The 14,834-nt window shown below is 39.0% G+C and overlaps 1 protein-coding gene across 12 annotated transcripts in view; it reads left to right on the forward strand.

The window, feature by feature from the left end:
- Window positions 1-14,834, forward strand: part of LOC149575506 (putative receptor-like protein kinase At5g24010) — a 152,651-nt gene that overhangs the window by 13,460 nt on the left and 124,357 nt on the right. Inside the window, exon 1 of one of the 12 annotated variants that reach the window (XM_089815251.1) lies at window positions 12,455-12,477. The exons of 10 other annotated variants lie outside the window; for them this stretch is intronic. In XM_089815251.1, the coding sequence (XP_089671377.1) occupies window positions 12,475-12,477 (3 nt within the window). In that variant the 5' untranslated portion in view covers window positions 12,455-12,474. Of the gene's footprint in view, window positions 1-12,454; window positions 12,478-14,834 lie in introns of those variants that run through there. One more of the 12 variants, XM_089815249.1, reaches the window with a different exon arrangement.

Genomic DNA, 14,834 nt, shown 5'->3' on the forward strand with positions numbered 1-14,834 from the left:
CAAGTCTCATATATCTCTCCAAGATTAGGAGAGTTAGTATCCGCATATCTAATGACATTTACAATGGGTGTTATGACAAAGTAAATATATCTACAAGATGCAGACGGAAATTAAAATCAGAATTAGAAATTTTAAGTTAGTATGAAAATTAGCAAGCAAAAGATTAACATTTTAATTTAAAAATCAGCAATTTGCTTCATTGTGGACCATCAACTATCATCAAGGATCCTTTGCTTTACCAGTTTTCCTTCAGAGGACTTAGAATTGGAGCATAGCTCCCACTCTGGATTCATGGTGTAGGAGCACCTTCAAATACATCCATTGCAAGCACATCAGAAGGATCAAAGACAAAGGGTTAGGGTAGTAATTGGATCTTGAATCCAATATTAGAAATAATGTCCTATTTGTAAGGCAAGGTGACAATAGGTGTGTTACAAACCTAGTTATCCACCTTAGTCATTTTTGGACAATTTCTAAGTTAGAAATGGGTAAAAGTAGTCTAGAAGATGTAATAAAGGTTAAAATATGATCATAACCTTTCTAAGATCCTAGGTAGAGTCTAGGATTAAAGTTAGAGAAAGTTTGTTAACATTTGACAATTTTTTCAAAAAGTTGTCAAAGTTGTCAATGTTGCATAATGCAACTTTTGTGCAAATATTGCAAGACTTGAATCCCAACGTTCACAACCATCTTTGTCGGTTGGAACTGCTTGGAAATGGTTAAATAGGGTTGAGAAACCTTTCTCCAATAGAAGAGAAGAATCTAATGTAAGCTTTTTACAAAAATCAATAAAATCTTGCTGTTTTCCTATTGGAATTGCCTGAAATACATTTGTACGGATTGGTATGGATGCAAATGGGCCATTGAAGAATTGGGTTTTTAAGATACAACCTAGTTCAGGGGTGGAGTAGAAATCAAAATTCTTGGGTTTAGATGTTTTGTGATATTCCTAAGGTATTCCAATTGGTTTGGTTGAAAGATGTTTTGAAATTCTAGTACTTGCTTTGTAAAAGTGACCTAATAACCCTATTAGGCCTAGGAGAGAATTTGTTAGCAACTTGAGTTAGGGGATTGGTCAGGAGTCCTAACTTGGTAAGGGTTGTTGATTAGTGGATTGAAGAGTTTGGAGGTGGATAAGACTTTCTACGGTGGAGATCCAAGTAAGTTACCTTCATAAATCCAAGATTTCTCCTTGTAGCCTTATTTGGTGGTTTGGGTGTGTAGTTTGAATTTGTAAAGTTATTCTTCTGGAGTTTGTGTTTCCAACATTTAAGATTTGTATCTTAGTGTTGAAAAAGACCATATTCCATCCCTGAAACATTTGGTCTTAAGTTTGTGTCTTGTTAAGCCTAAAAAGGTGTTCTAGACTTTGAAGTAGATCTAGTCTAGATAGTGTGGGTTTTTGGAGCCACTGTCAGAGCCCTAGATTGTATTGGGAGAGTGGTATTGTGAACTTCTAAGTGACAACTTTGATATAGTTTGGGGACTCTGCTCTAATAAGTGGTATCAGAGCAACTAAGAGATTTTGGAGAAAGACAAAGTTGCAACCATGTGAGAAGAGGAAAATGATAATGAACTTCCTAATAGAATGACAAATGCTGAACTACTAAGGGTGGTGAAAGAGCATAATGCAGAAAGGAAGCAAATGAAGAAAGAGATGGAAAAACTGAAAGAGGAAGTCAAGAAGGGATTCAGTGGTAACTTTGAGATTGAGGAGGGGAGTGATGAAGAAACCCCTTGGTAGGAGGAAGAGGAAGAGATTCTTGTAGAACAGAGGCTGTTCCTAAAGACTTTGAAATCCATGGAGAGAAGGACCATGGACACTTCCTGTTTACATTGAGAAGATGGATCCAAAAGAAGTAATGGATTGGATTGATGTACTCACTAGTTTCTTTGACTGTGAGGAGATAGAAGAGCATTAGAAGGTTAAGATAGCCATATCCAAGTTGAAGGGGTCAACCCTAACTTGGTGGAATTTCACTCAAGCAGAGAGGGTGAAGATGGAGAAAAATTAGATAAGTACATGGAAGAAGATGGTGACCTTGGTAAAGGAAGCCTATGTACTTGAGGACTGTGAGATTTTACTTCATAAGAAGAGGTAGAGTCCAAGACAAAAGGAGATGTATGTCTCTAGTTACACTAAGGAATTCCACAAACTTACCATGAAATCTAAGTTGGTGGAACCATAGTGTGTTAAACTTGCTAGATATATGCAAGGGTTGAGGATGAATATTCAAGATGAGTTAAGTCCATGTTCTCCTAACATTGTCTAGAAATGCTTTCAATTAACATTGAAAGTGGAGGAAAAGCGTTAGAGGAAACAAGATCAAGGTGGAAAAGGAAGAGGCCAGAGAGACTTTGGCAATAGAGGAACAGGATCAAGCAATGGCAGAGGGCAAACTCCTAGAGACTTTGGTGAGACCAGTGAGGAGAATTCCTTTGGTGAGAGTAGTTCTAGGGGATCCCATATAGGGAGAAGAGGAGACTCAAGCGGAAGATTTGGAGGGAGATCATTAGGACCTCCAAGATGTCACAGATGTAACCAACTAGGGGACTTGGCATCGAAGTGTCCTGAAAAGGCAAAGAATCAGACTGATAGGAGGGCAAATTTAGTTAGAGAAGAAGACAATCAAGAGGAAGATACACAAGGATCTTATGTAGCATTTGAGAAGGGAGAAGCCCTTATTATGAGGACACTATTGAATGGTCCAAGCACTCATGAACCACCTCAGAGAAAGAATCTGTTTAGAACCACTTGCAAATGTGGAGACAAGGTCCACAGAATTCTGATTGATAGCGGGTCTACATATAATTTGGTGTTTGAAGAAGCAGTAAAGAAGTTGAAGTTGAGAAAGGTCCTACATCCAAACCCTTACAAGGTATCATGGCTCACAAAGAAGCAACAAACTGTCATAGAGGAGCAAGCTTGGGTGGAATTCCAACTTGGAAAATACAAAGACAGAGTCCTATGTGATATTGTCCCAATGGATGCCTGTCATTTGCTATTAGGGAGACCTTGGCAATATGATATGGAGGCACACCATGATGGAAGGTTGAACACATACACAATCAACTACAAAGGTGAAAAGGTGACTTTCTTACCCTTACCAAACTTTGCAGAAGAGCAAAAAAATCCTAAATTTTTGTTTGTAGATGGAAAAAAGTTTTTAAAAACTTTGAAACAAGAAAAGGTTCCATGCTATGCCCTAGTGATTTTGCCTAAGGATGACAGACCTAAGAAGGCTGTGAAGGAAGTAAAACCCTTGAGACATGTAGGTCCTAAGGAAGTTGTAGAGCTACTGGACTAGTATAAGGACATTGTCACTAAGGAGTTGCCAAGTGAGTTGCCCCCAATCAGAGATATAAGTCACAACATAGATCTAATCCCAGGAGCAACCTTGCGTATCAAAGCAACATACAAACTGACTCTAGAGCAGAATAAGGAAATGGCAAGACAAATACAAGAACTCTTAGATAAGGGTTTGATAACAAAAAGCCTTAGTCCTTGTGCAGTACCTACCCTTTTAGCCCCTAAGAAGGAAGGTAGATGGAGATTGTGCATTGATTCTAGAGCCATAAATAGAATCACTATTAGGTACAGATTCCCTATGCCTAGAAATAGAAAACCTTTTGGATCAACTAGGAGGAGCAAGGTACTATTCCAAGATAGATTTAAAGAGTGGCTATCACCAAATAAGGATTAGGAATGGTGATGAGTGGAAAATTGTATTTAAAACCAATGAGGGCTTATATGAGTAGAGAGTAATGCCTTTTGGCCTATCAAATGCTCCAAGTACCTTAATGAGACTCATGAATGAAGTGCTCAAACCATTTCTTGGGAAATTTGTCATAGTGTACCTTGATGACATCCTTATTTTCAGTAAGAGTAAGGAGGAGCATTTAGAATATCTTAACCTAGTTTTGAAGAGGTTACATGAAGAAAAGCTTTCATAAATTTGGACAAATTTGGTTTTATGCAGAGAGAACTTGTTTACTTGGGATTCGTAATCTCAGAAGGGAATATAAAAATGGATCTTGAGAAGGTGGAAGCCATCTTGAGTTGGCCTTCTCCTAGGACCATGATTGAAGTCATAAGCTTTCATGTACTTGCTTCTTTCTATAGAAGGTTCTTTAGAAACTTTAGTCAGTTGTGTGCTCCTATCCTTGAGACTATCAAGGGTGTACAAAAATGTAAGTTTGTGTGGAACAACGATGCAGAGGAAGCCTTCCAAATGCTGAAGAAGGTAATGGAGAAACCTATCCCAGTGTTCCCCAATTTTTAGGAGATATTTACTATTGAATGTGATGCTTCTAACCTGGCTATAGGGGCTGTCTTGAGCCAAATGGAAGGCCAAGAGCCTTTTTTAGTGAGAAACTGAATGAAGCCAAGAGGAAGTACTCTTCTTATGACTTGGAACTATATGCCCTAGTATAGTCATTGAAGAAATGGAGGCACTACCTCCTTCCAAAAGAATTTGTGATTTTCATAGACAACCAAGCTTTGAGTTTCTTAAATAGTCAAGAGAAACTAAGCCACAAATACATGAAATGGGTGGAGTCAATTCAGGCCTACACCTTTTCAATAAAGCATAAGAAGGGAGTTGCCAATAAGGTGGCAGATGCACTAAGTAGGAGGGATCTAGTTGTGCAAGAAATCCAACTCCAAAGTGTAGGGATCAATTCATTAAAAGACATGTATAAGGATGATAGTGATTTCAAAGATATCTATAAGGTATGTTCTGACTTTTCTAAGGCTTATCACACTGAATATGCAGATTACTTGATTCAAAAGGGCTACTATTCAAAGGACACCAACTTTGCATCCCACAATGTTCAATGAGGGAGAACATCATTAGGGAGAAGCATACAGGCAACATGGGAGGACATTTTGGCTTGGACAAGACCTTGGAACAGTTAAGAAGGTTCTATTATTGGTCAAAGCTTCAGACTGAAGTAAGGAAGATTGTAGAGACATGTACAATCTATCAAAGAGCCAAGGGGACATCCACTAATGCAGGGCTATATCAACCTTTACCTATTCCTAAAAGGACCTAGGAGAGTTGCAGTATGGACTTTGTGATGGGATTGCCAAGAACACAAAAGGGAAATGATAGCATTTATGTTGTAGTGGACAGGTTTAGTAAAATGGCCCACTTCATCCCTTGTAAAATTACTAATGATGCATCAGCAATTGCAAATTTGTTCTTCAAAGAAATTATCAGGATACATGGTTTACCTCAGAGCATACTGTCAGACAGGGATGTGAAGTTTATTGGTCACTTTTGGAGGACCTTGTGGAAAAAGTTGGGAACCAATATGAGTTTTAACTTTGCCTACCATCCACAAACAGATGGGCAGATAGAGGTGTCAACAAATCTCTTGGAAATTTGCTTAGGTGCTTGACAAAACAATATGAAGACAACTGGGAATCAATCCTACCCCAAACAGAGTTTTCTTTTAATGACTCAGTCAACAAGAGTACAGGGAAGAGCCCCTTCCAGATTGTGTATGGACAAAATCCAAGAGGCATTTTAGAACTCAGGGAATTACCTTCAAACACTCCAATCAGCACTCATGGAGAGGAGTTTGTAGAAAGCATGAGGGAGATTCCTGACTCAGTAAAGTTGGCACTTGAGAAGAGTGTAGAGAACTATAAACAAGCGAAAGACAAGGATAGAAGAGATGTTCAGTTGCATGTTGGAGACTTGGTTTGGGCATATTTGAAAAAGGAGAGGTTGCCAAAGGGCAAGCATACTAAGCTACTTATGAGGAAAGTAGGACCTTGTCAGATATTGAAGAAGCATGGAATGAATGCTTATGAGATAGAATTGCCCCCACACCTTGGTATCTCTCCTATATTTAACATTTGTGATCTAACCCCATACAAAGGTGATGTGAGTGCATGTTCAGAATTGCAACTTGAAGAGCTTGGAGAAGATGTTGCAGGGATACTAGCTCATGAACCAAGGAAGCTTGAAAAGATCTTGGACACAAAGAGCATCGAACCAACTAGGAAGAATGTGTACAAGAAGTATTTGGTTCAATGGCAGGGATGTCCTGAAGAAGAGTCTATATGGATGGATGAGCAAGAAATCCAGAAACATGGCTTAGCTTTCCAAGACCTTATCTCAAGAGGACTTGAGACCAGTATGCCCTGGGAGTATGGTGCAGGAGCACCTTCAAATACATCCATTGCAAGCCCATCAGAAGGATCAAAGACAAAGGGTTAGGGTAGTAATTGATTTTGAATCCAATATTAGAAATAATGTCTTATTAGTAAGGCAAGGTGACAATAGGTGTGTTATAAACCTAGTTGTCCACCTTAGTCAATTTTGGACAATTTCTAAGTTAGAATTGGGTAAAAGTAGTCTAGAAGATTTAACAAAGGTTAAAATATGATCATAACCTTTCTAAGATCCTAGGTAGAGCCTAAGATTCTAATCTCTCCTCATCAGTCAACAGAGGACAAGCTTTGACTCTATGGCATGCAACACCTAAAAAGTGTGACTTGACCTTTGTGTAGCTGCCCCATAAACCATCAAGACAAACATGGCAATCCCATCTTAGTCCCTCTTGCATTCTTTTTATTTTGTTACCTAGGTGTGACATATTGGAGAAGAGGTTGTTTTTCTATGGAAAGGACCCTTTGCATATTTTCTCATGATGGTGGAAGGGCATTTAATCAAATTAGTTTTAGGATCAGCTTCTTTCCTAGTCCCACTACTAGCAGTATCACCTCCAACCACATATTCATCATCACTACCACTACTACTACTTCCATTGCTGCTCATTGTGTTTTTTTTTGAGATTTAAATATGCAATGAAAATATGAGCTGAAACAATGGAAAAAATTAAAACAATTCGCTCTCTTTCAAGCAGCAAATCTATTTAAAAAATGGAAAATGGAAGCATAAAGATTTTCATACTTGCTTGGTGCACAATAGAGGAAGCTCAAACCCCTACACGCACTCTTGGCATAAAACAATTGACCTCCTCTTCTTGGAAAATGAAAATCCCAGCTGTTGCTACAAACTCATCTCCAAATGTAAATGAAATAAAAATGTCAAACCTTGTCTAATGTGGTCGTTTTTGACCTTTTAGGGCAAATGGGGAGGTGGGCTCCATTGGATGCCCAAATACATGTCATAAATTTTATGTGTTAATGTTTTTTGTTTTGTTTTGACTTGCAAAACATTGGGGATGACCTTATGTCCCTAATTTTTTCCTTCCCTATTCCCACATCTTTGAGATGTCTCCTACCAATAGTTGGATTTTGGGGATGACTAGGGATGTCCATACCTGTCCCCCCGCCCCAGGACGCCCCCGTTTCCGAAACTTGGCCTTTTTGGGCAGGGATGCACCTCGGGGAATGTAGGTTTTCTTGCATCATTTTTTGCTTTGACAACTCCTTTCTCTCTCACGCGACCTATCCGGACAACAACCAACCATTTTTTCTATGATCGTGACTTTTTTCTAGCATTTTTGTCACATGGATGGGTTTTCTTCTCAAGCTGCATCTTCTCTGGCTCGAAGAACCACCAACATGGTCGTTTGTTTTGCTCTTAAACAACTGCAATCGGGCGTTTCTTGGGACTCGTTGCTACCTTTTTATTTTCTACAATTTACAACCACCACATAGTTCATTTTTTGGTCCATGAAGAATTCTCCTGTCTATATCTGCTGCTAGGACTCTGTTCTTTTAAAGCTTGTATGAGATTCTCTCAATATTTAGAGTCTAGCTTCTTAGGTAGCTAGAGTTTGTTACAACTTGCCCAATTTTTTTGTCGCATTTGAGTTTTGCTTGTAGATACTTTGGTGAGGTTTTTGCATAGATTTCTGGGCCTTTGGCCATTTTTTAGAGTCTCTAGAAATTTTTGCATTAGGATTATTGTCCAAAAATTTGTGCTTATTTTCTGTCTCAGTTTTGTTCATTCTGGGATCTCACACGTTGAACATATTTTGCCTTGGTATTTGTGCTATTTTTTCTGATCATTTGCCTTTGACTGCTGTCTTTTATGATGACATCTTTGATATACTGCTTGGAGAGAGTAAAATATTTAGTCGCAGAAATTACAGTATCTGGAAGCAACATATGATGACGATCTTTGAATACATATGTCTTGACAAAATTGTTTAGGGCAAGACTGATCATTCCACAGATGAAGGCAAGGAGTAGGAAAAAATTGATGAAAAAAATCGAGAAGCTATTATGCTCATTAAACTCTCAGGTTTGATGATTAACTTCCACAAGTTCCTTTTGGCAAAACAACTGCAGGAATTTGGTTTCAGCAAAAAGAATTGCATGAAACCTTTGATAAGAGCTGTACATTCTTCTCAAAGAACATGCTCTTCACGATCATGATGGATGAATTGTTGTTCTTGTAGGATCACATCATTAAAATCAAGGGCATTCAAGATCAATTAGAAGCAATTGGGTGCAAAATCGAAGAAGACATTATGGTGATCACTCTGAAAAGTCTACCGTCTTCCTATGAGCACTTTTTTGAGATTCTCAACATTTTTTCAACTAATGTTGACTCAAGGTTTTTTGATCCATGCACAATGCTCTTACAACATGATTGTTGGTAACAACAATTCAACAGTCCTTCTCAACATCTTTCAGAGAACAAGCCTTTGCGACCAACTGTCCTTAGTCTTCTTAGCAAACATTCTCTACTCTGAAGTCAGATTATTCAAAGAAGAAGATTCAATACAACTTTTGCCTTAAGTTTGGTCATATGAAACTTGAGTGCCGTAAACGCTTTGCTTCACATGCCAAGCAAAGTGATTCACAATCTAAAGAAAATGTAGCAGAGCACACTGAGTAGAACGGGTTTTCCTTTTACGCCTTCATGGCTAAATGAATTTTGGAACATGTTAATTCTTGTACTTGCTACATTGTTCTAGTACATTCTGCCACTTCGCTCATTGTTGGGATTGGTTCACAGATTTTCAACCATTCTTAGATTTAGTTATTTTTGGAGAATGGGAAGAGTACATTTTTGTCAAAAAGAGAAATATATAGATTCAATTTGGAGGGAGGAAATCGATTTTCCCCAACATATACTATGTTTTAGGAATGAAACTCAACCTTCTCCTAGTTAGTCAAATTCTGGGGCATTCCTCGGATAGACGTAACCTTCAATTCACATTAGTGCAGTATCATTGATTGAGAGACTTAGTCTAGTGTTTTTGTGGGTCTTGACGATCATGGTCTATTTAGACTTGTTGACTTTGGTGATTCTTCAAATCTTATAATGACAACCAAGAGCTTCTCAATAAGTACACTTTGGCATCAACAACATGGGCACTTAAATACACACTATCTTTCTCAACTTGTTCTAGAAGATCTTGTCATTGGATTATTGAAGCTTTAGACCCAAAACTTCGGAATTTGTGAAGCATGTTGGATTGGGAAGCAATATCAAACTCCATTTTTAGATGATGACTCTTGGAGAGCTTCTAAGGTACTACAACTGGTCCATGCTAATATTTGTGGTACTTTACTATTATTGGGTTGAGGAATTTCTTACTTTTTAATGATGATTTCAGTTGTAAAATGGTAGTGTATTTCCTTCATTAAAAATTAGAGGTTTTTGTTTTGTGTCGAAAGTTCAAAGCATCTGTAGAAAAAGAGTCTGGTCAACATATTGTTACCCTTACCATTGACAATGGGGGAAAATTCCGTTCTCTCTTCTCCCATTTTTGTGAACAACATGGCATAAAGTGTCAATTAACAACATCTTACACCCCTTTGAAAAACAATGTCATTGAGTGGAGAAACTGCACGATCACCGAAATGGCCCGCTCTATGCTTGAACGCAAGTGTTCCAAAGAAATTTTGGGCCGAAGTACTCTACATTGTTGTTTATCTTCTGAATCACTCTCCTACAGTAGCTATTAAGAAAAAGACTTTGAAAGCTCAACCTAGTCAGGTTGTAAGCCCAGAATCAATCATCTTTTTTTTTTTTGACTCTACTGTGGTTTGGATCCTTGATGCTAAAAGCGCACCAAGTTGGATGCCAAGAACCAGAATTTCATGTTAATCAACTGATAATATAAAATCCTATTTAGTTGTTGACATTAAGGCATATCATCTCATCTTTAGTTGTGATGTGGTCTTTGACAAGGAACGAAAGCCATTTAAGCTCTCTCCTCTAGTTATGGGTTTGGAGAACCAACCTCTCCAGGCTCAAGGTTTGGGTGTCCGTCTTTCGTTAGGTACATATTCCACCTAATGGAAGGGCTTTAGTTGTTTTAGTATTTGCACCTTCATCTGTCCCTTATACTGTGAGAACATGTAGAATGTAGTTGCACCATCTAATTTTCCTTTGGATTCATTTGATCTTTTGTTTGATGAAACTTGATCCTGTTCTACTCTTTGACCTAAATGGTGGACTAAGACAATTGGTGATCTTCATGATGATGAGCTCATCGAGGGTAGAACTACTTGGAAGAAGAGAAAACCTTCTGATCTTGTAAGTTCTTCTCTTATGGCCAACATTCACAGTGAATACGAGCCTCAAATATACATAGAGGTGAAAGGGATATTTGGGTGGGAATAAGCTATGGATACTGAGCACCACATCTTGGCAAGAATAATACTTCGGTATTGTCAGATCTTCCTTGAGGGAAGACAACCATTGTATGCAAATGGGTCTATAAGGTTAAATACAAGGCTAATGGTACTTTAGATAACTACAAGGTTTGTCTCGTTGCCAAAAGCTGTTCTTAGTGTGAAGGGATTTATTATGAGGAGAAATTTGCTCAGACAACAAATATGTCACAATTAGATTAGTCCCAGCCATAAGAGCTCAATGTGGTTGGAAGGTCCATCAAATGGACCTCAAGAGTGCTTTCCCAAATGGCGAGTTACAAGAAGAGCTTTGCATGACGCAACATCTTGGATTCAAGGCTGTCAGTAAGAGCACCGGGTACTCAAACTGGTGAAAGAACTCTATGACTTAAAATAGGCTTCTTCTTGGGCATGGTACATGAACACTGATAAATACCTCACAAATAAGGGTTTCTAGAGGAGTCTTTTAGACTCAATTTTCTACTTAAAGATTACTACTAGTAATATCATCCTTTTAGGTTATATATGTTGATGATTTGATAATCACTGATAGCTTGACATCTTTGATTCAGGGAATCAAATGGAATTTATGGTAGTCTTTCAACATGCCTGACCTTGGACTTTTGTACTACTACCTAGGTGTAGAGTTCTAGCAATAGTCTCATGGCATCTTTTTTCCTCAGTCTAAGTATGCACAAGCTTTGTTAGACAAATTCAAAATACAGGATTGCTAACCCTATGTTTACATTGGTGGAGTTTGGTATGAAGTTATCAATCTAATGTAGTTCTTCAGTTGAGAATGAATCCTCACTTAGGCAACTAGTGGGTAGCTTAATTTATCTCACCAGTAGTAGACCTAATCTAAGCTTTTCAATGAGTTATATATCTCGCTTCTTGACAGCTCCTACTTTAGATCATTAGGCTATAGCTAAACACATCCTTTGCTTTGTCAAGGAAACAATAGACTTTGGTATCCTTTGTGGACAAACCGAAGATACTAGACTCATCAGGAACACAAATTCGAACGAGGAGGCTTTGTTGATGATAGAAAGTCCACTTCTAGGTACTTCTTCAGTTTGGGCATCGGTACTCTCACTTGTACCAATAAAAAGGAGCAGGTCGTATCTCTTTCCTTGACATAAGCTAAATATTGGGAACAATTGATGCAACTTGCGAGCCAGTTTGACTTGCAAGATGCTTATAGACATCCAAATGTAGGGCCTTAACCCCTCTTATGTGACAATCAAGGAGTGCTCAAACTCGCCAACAATCTAGTCTTCTACGAGTGGACGAAGCCTATTGGCTTTCATTGTCACTTGATTTGCTAACTGGCTGAAGATGGATTCATGGATTTGCAGTATGTTCCTACAATGGACTAGACTACATATATTCTTACCAAGTCCCTCTTTCTAGAGAAGTTTGTTAAGTTCAGGAGGTTCCTTGGTGTAGTAGATAGATTAACCATTAAGGAAGGGTATTAAAATAATATCTCTATAATGTCTTGTTTATTATTATTTAATGATCAATATTGTAAAATCTTGTAAATATTAGATTCTTTCAAATTGTAATGATTTTGATGTTATTTGAATGTTTCTAATTCTAATGATTGTTTCGTAATAGAAACATTGTTTTTGTAAACTAGAAATGAATGTCTTGCTCATTCAATAACTAATCTAATATTGAACCAATTGCCCATGTAACAGGGGCTCGCTATTGATGCCATGCGGAACTTGTTTTCTTTTTGGAGTAGTTGGGAATGCAAAACAGATGTTATCATGTATTGATGAGATGGTGGAAATAATTATTTGGAATGGAAGCTGCAAGTAAGCCAAGGCTAGGAGACAATTCACCTATTGGCATTGAGCTGAAACAATCTTTTAGAATAATATTTCAACTGCATGGTAATCAATGTGGAATAAGTTTCTGCAATTATAGAGATGAATCAATGGCTTATCATCAACAATCCAACTATGAGTATGTAGATCAATTTACTTAATCAAAGAGCTTGCAAGAAACAACCTATTGATTGTTATAGTGTTGACCGAATTGCATATTATCTAATGGAAGAATCGATTTCAATTAAGTAGACAATTAAGGGGATAACATACTTGCAGTGAAACTTAATATATTACAAAGCAACAATTCAACACACATTGAAATAAACATAATCGACAATCATGGAGTAACATTATCAGATTTCCATAGCCCTTTTTGAATTTAAATTCATCTCTAGCTTGAATTGTGTATGTATTTTTGTTATCAATGTTTTAGATCACACTCCATGATCCGTCATCAGGATTAGAGAGTGTAGGATATGTAGCAACATAAGATTGTTTACCGTACTGGTAAAGAAATAAATGCATGCAGACAATGGATTAGAATAGCAGTAAGAATAGCAAAACTCCTATCATTCACATACGCTAGATATTACATTATGCTTATGATATCTGATGATACAATGATCTTGAAGGGGGGTATATATACATCCCGAGGAACCTTCTCGAAGGTATCTGTCGGCCACATATGACATGTCGGCTACACAGTAAGAACCTTCCGAAAACACACATCCCGCTACACGAACCTTCCCGATACTGACGACATACATCCTGATACACACCCTGTCGGTTGATACTGACGACATACATCTTGATACCGACGACATACATCTTGATACTATATTTATTGACGACATCATCCCCCCCCCAAAAAAAAAGTTGTCTCCGGACGACCACACAACAAAACTCAAACAAACAACTAACTACATTTATTCATAAAAAACAACATAGACATAGACATCATGAACCAGAATGTTGTGTCTCAGACTGTGAAGACCGGCTGCATCGAAGCGGATACACTTGATCTGTCCGGACCTTCAAATCAGCTCTGATCTGAGAGTTCTCTTCCACTACTTCTTTCAGCATCAATGCAACCTCCTGACACTCAGCTTCTTTCTGATCGTGAGCCCTCTTCGCTAAGTCCTTCTCCTGAAGGGCTTCTACGAAACATTGCTCCGCTGTTGCTACCCGTTGTTCCACCTGCTGCTTCCCTCGTGCACTTTTCTCGAGCTATGCTAATAGGGCTATTCGCTCTGCTTCCCATGCAATTTGCTGGGTGGCAAGTCAGTTGGCCATCTCCTCCCGAGCCTTCTCCACCGTCTCCCGAGCTTCCTGCCCAGCCTTTGCCCATCTTCTCTCTGTAAGCACCAACTCTGCCAGGAACTTGCTTCTCTCTGTGATGTCAGCAAGGCAAGAACGAACATCCTTATCCTGCTCCTCCGCTACTGGTAGAGGGTCTGACACCTCCTGCACCCCTTCATCTACTTTCTCTGTTGTTGCTGCACTCTGATCCTCCACCCCTGGTGAAGCCGGTACCTCGACTAACACTTTCCACGATTGATAACAGCAACGAATGGGGGTCTAGGGGGCAATGCCCCCAGGGGGGTTGAGGGGCAGCGCCCCGGGCGTGCTCCCTGTCGCGATACAGGGCGGGGTCGAGGGGCAGTGTCCCTCGCCGCCAAGACCAAATTAGCACTCCGAAACCCACACAAAAATGCATGGAACACACTATTTTTGCGATTTCTTCTGATCTCACACTCTTTTTGGCAATCGCTGGTGCTTCCCCTTCCCTTTGGCATCATCCGTTACTCATTCTGAGCATTCTTGATTTGTTGACATTTTTTTTTTTACAAAACCTCCTGTCAGCTTTCTTTTGTATCTGTACTGATACTCCTGCATGTACGAGCACAAACCCTCTTGTAGATGATCTGAAGAACGAATGCCCTCGAACGCCAACTCCAAATCCAACTCAAGATCATGGAAGACAAGTCGTGACTGATGAACATATGCTGCTATAATGACCTTCGGAAACCCTTGGCTCTATGTTGGTCGACTAAGCTTTTAAAGACGTACAGTAATCATGCTTGTGCTGCCGTACCTGGAGGACTCAGTAATGCCGTACGGTTCACTGTCATTGAACACTGTACTTCAAGCCTTTATAAGCCTGTCATGACTGCATACTATACCGTGTTGTTCTTTCTGGAGGGTTGTATGGGTATTGCTCCCTTTCCAATATGCCGTATGGTCCAACTGCCTTCAATATAATGTCTTAATCTCCATACGGTGGCTACATACTGCCGTGCACATGATGGCCGTACGGTGACACATCTTCATGCCATACGGTGACACACCTTCATGCCGTATGGTGTTAGTGATGCAAACAATATGCCGTACGGTGCTTTGCTTGGAATGCCGTACGGTTC

Source organism: Cupressus sempervirens, chromosome 2 (assembly GCF_028749045.1).
Source record: "Cupressus sempervirens isolate cs-2001-9-10 chromosome 2, ASM2874904v1, whole genome shotgun sequence".
In the NCBI taxonomy this organism is placed as follows: Eukaryota; Viridiplantae; Streptophyta; class Pinopsida; order Cupressales; family Cupressaceae; genus Cupressus; species Cupressus sempervirens.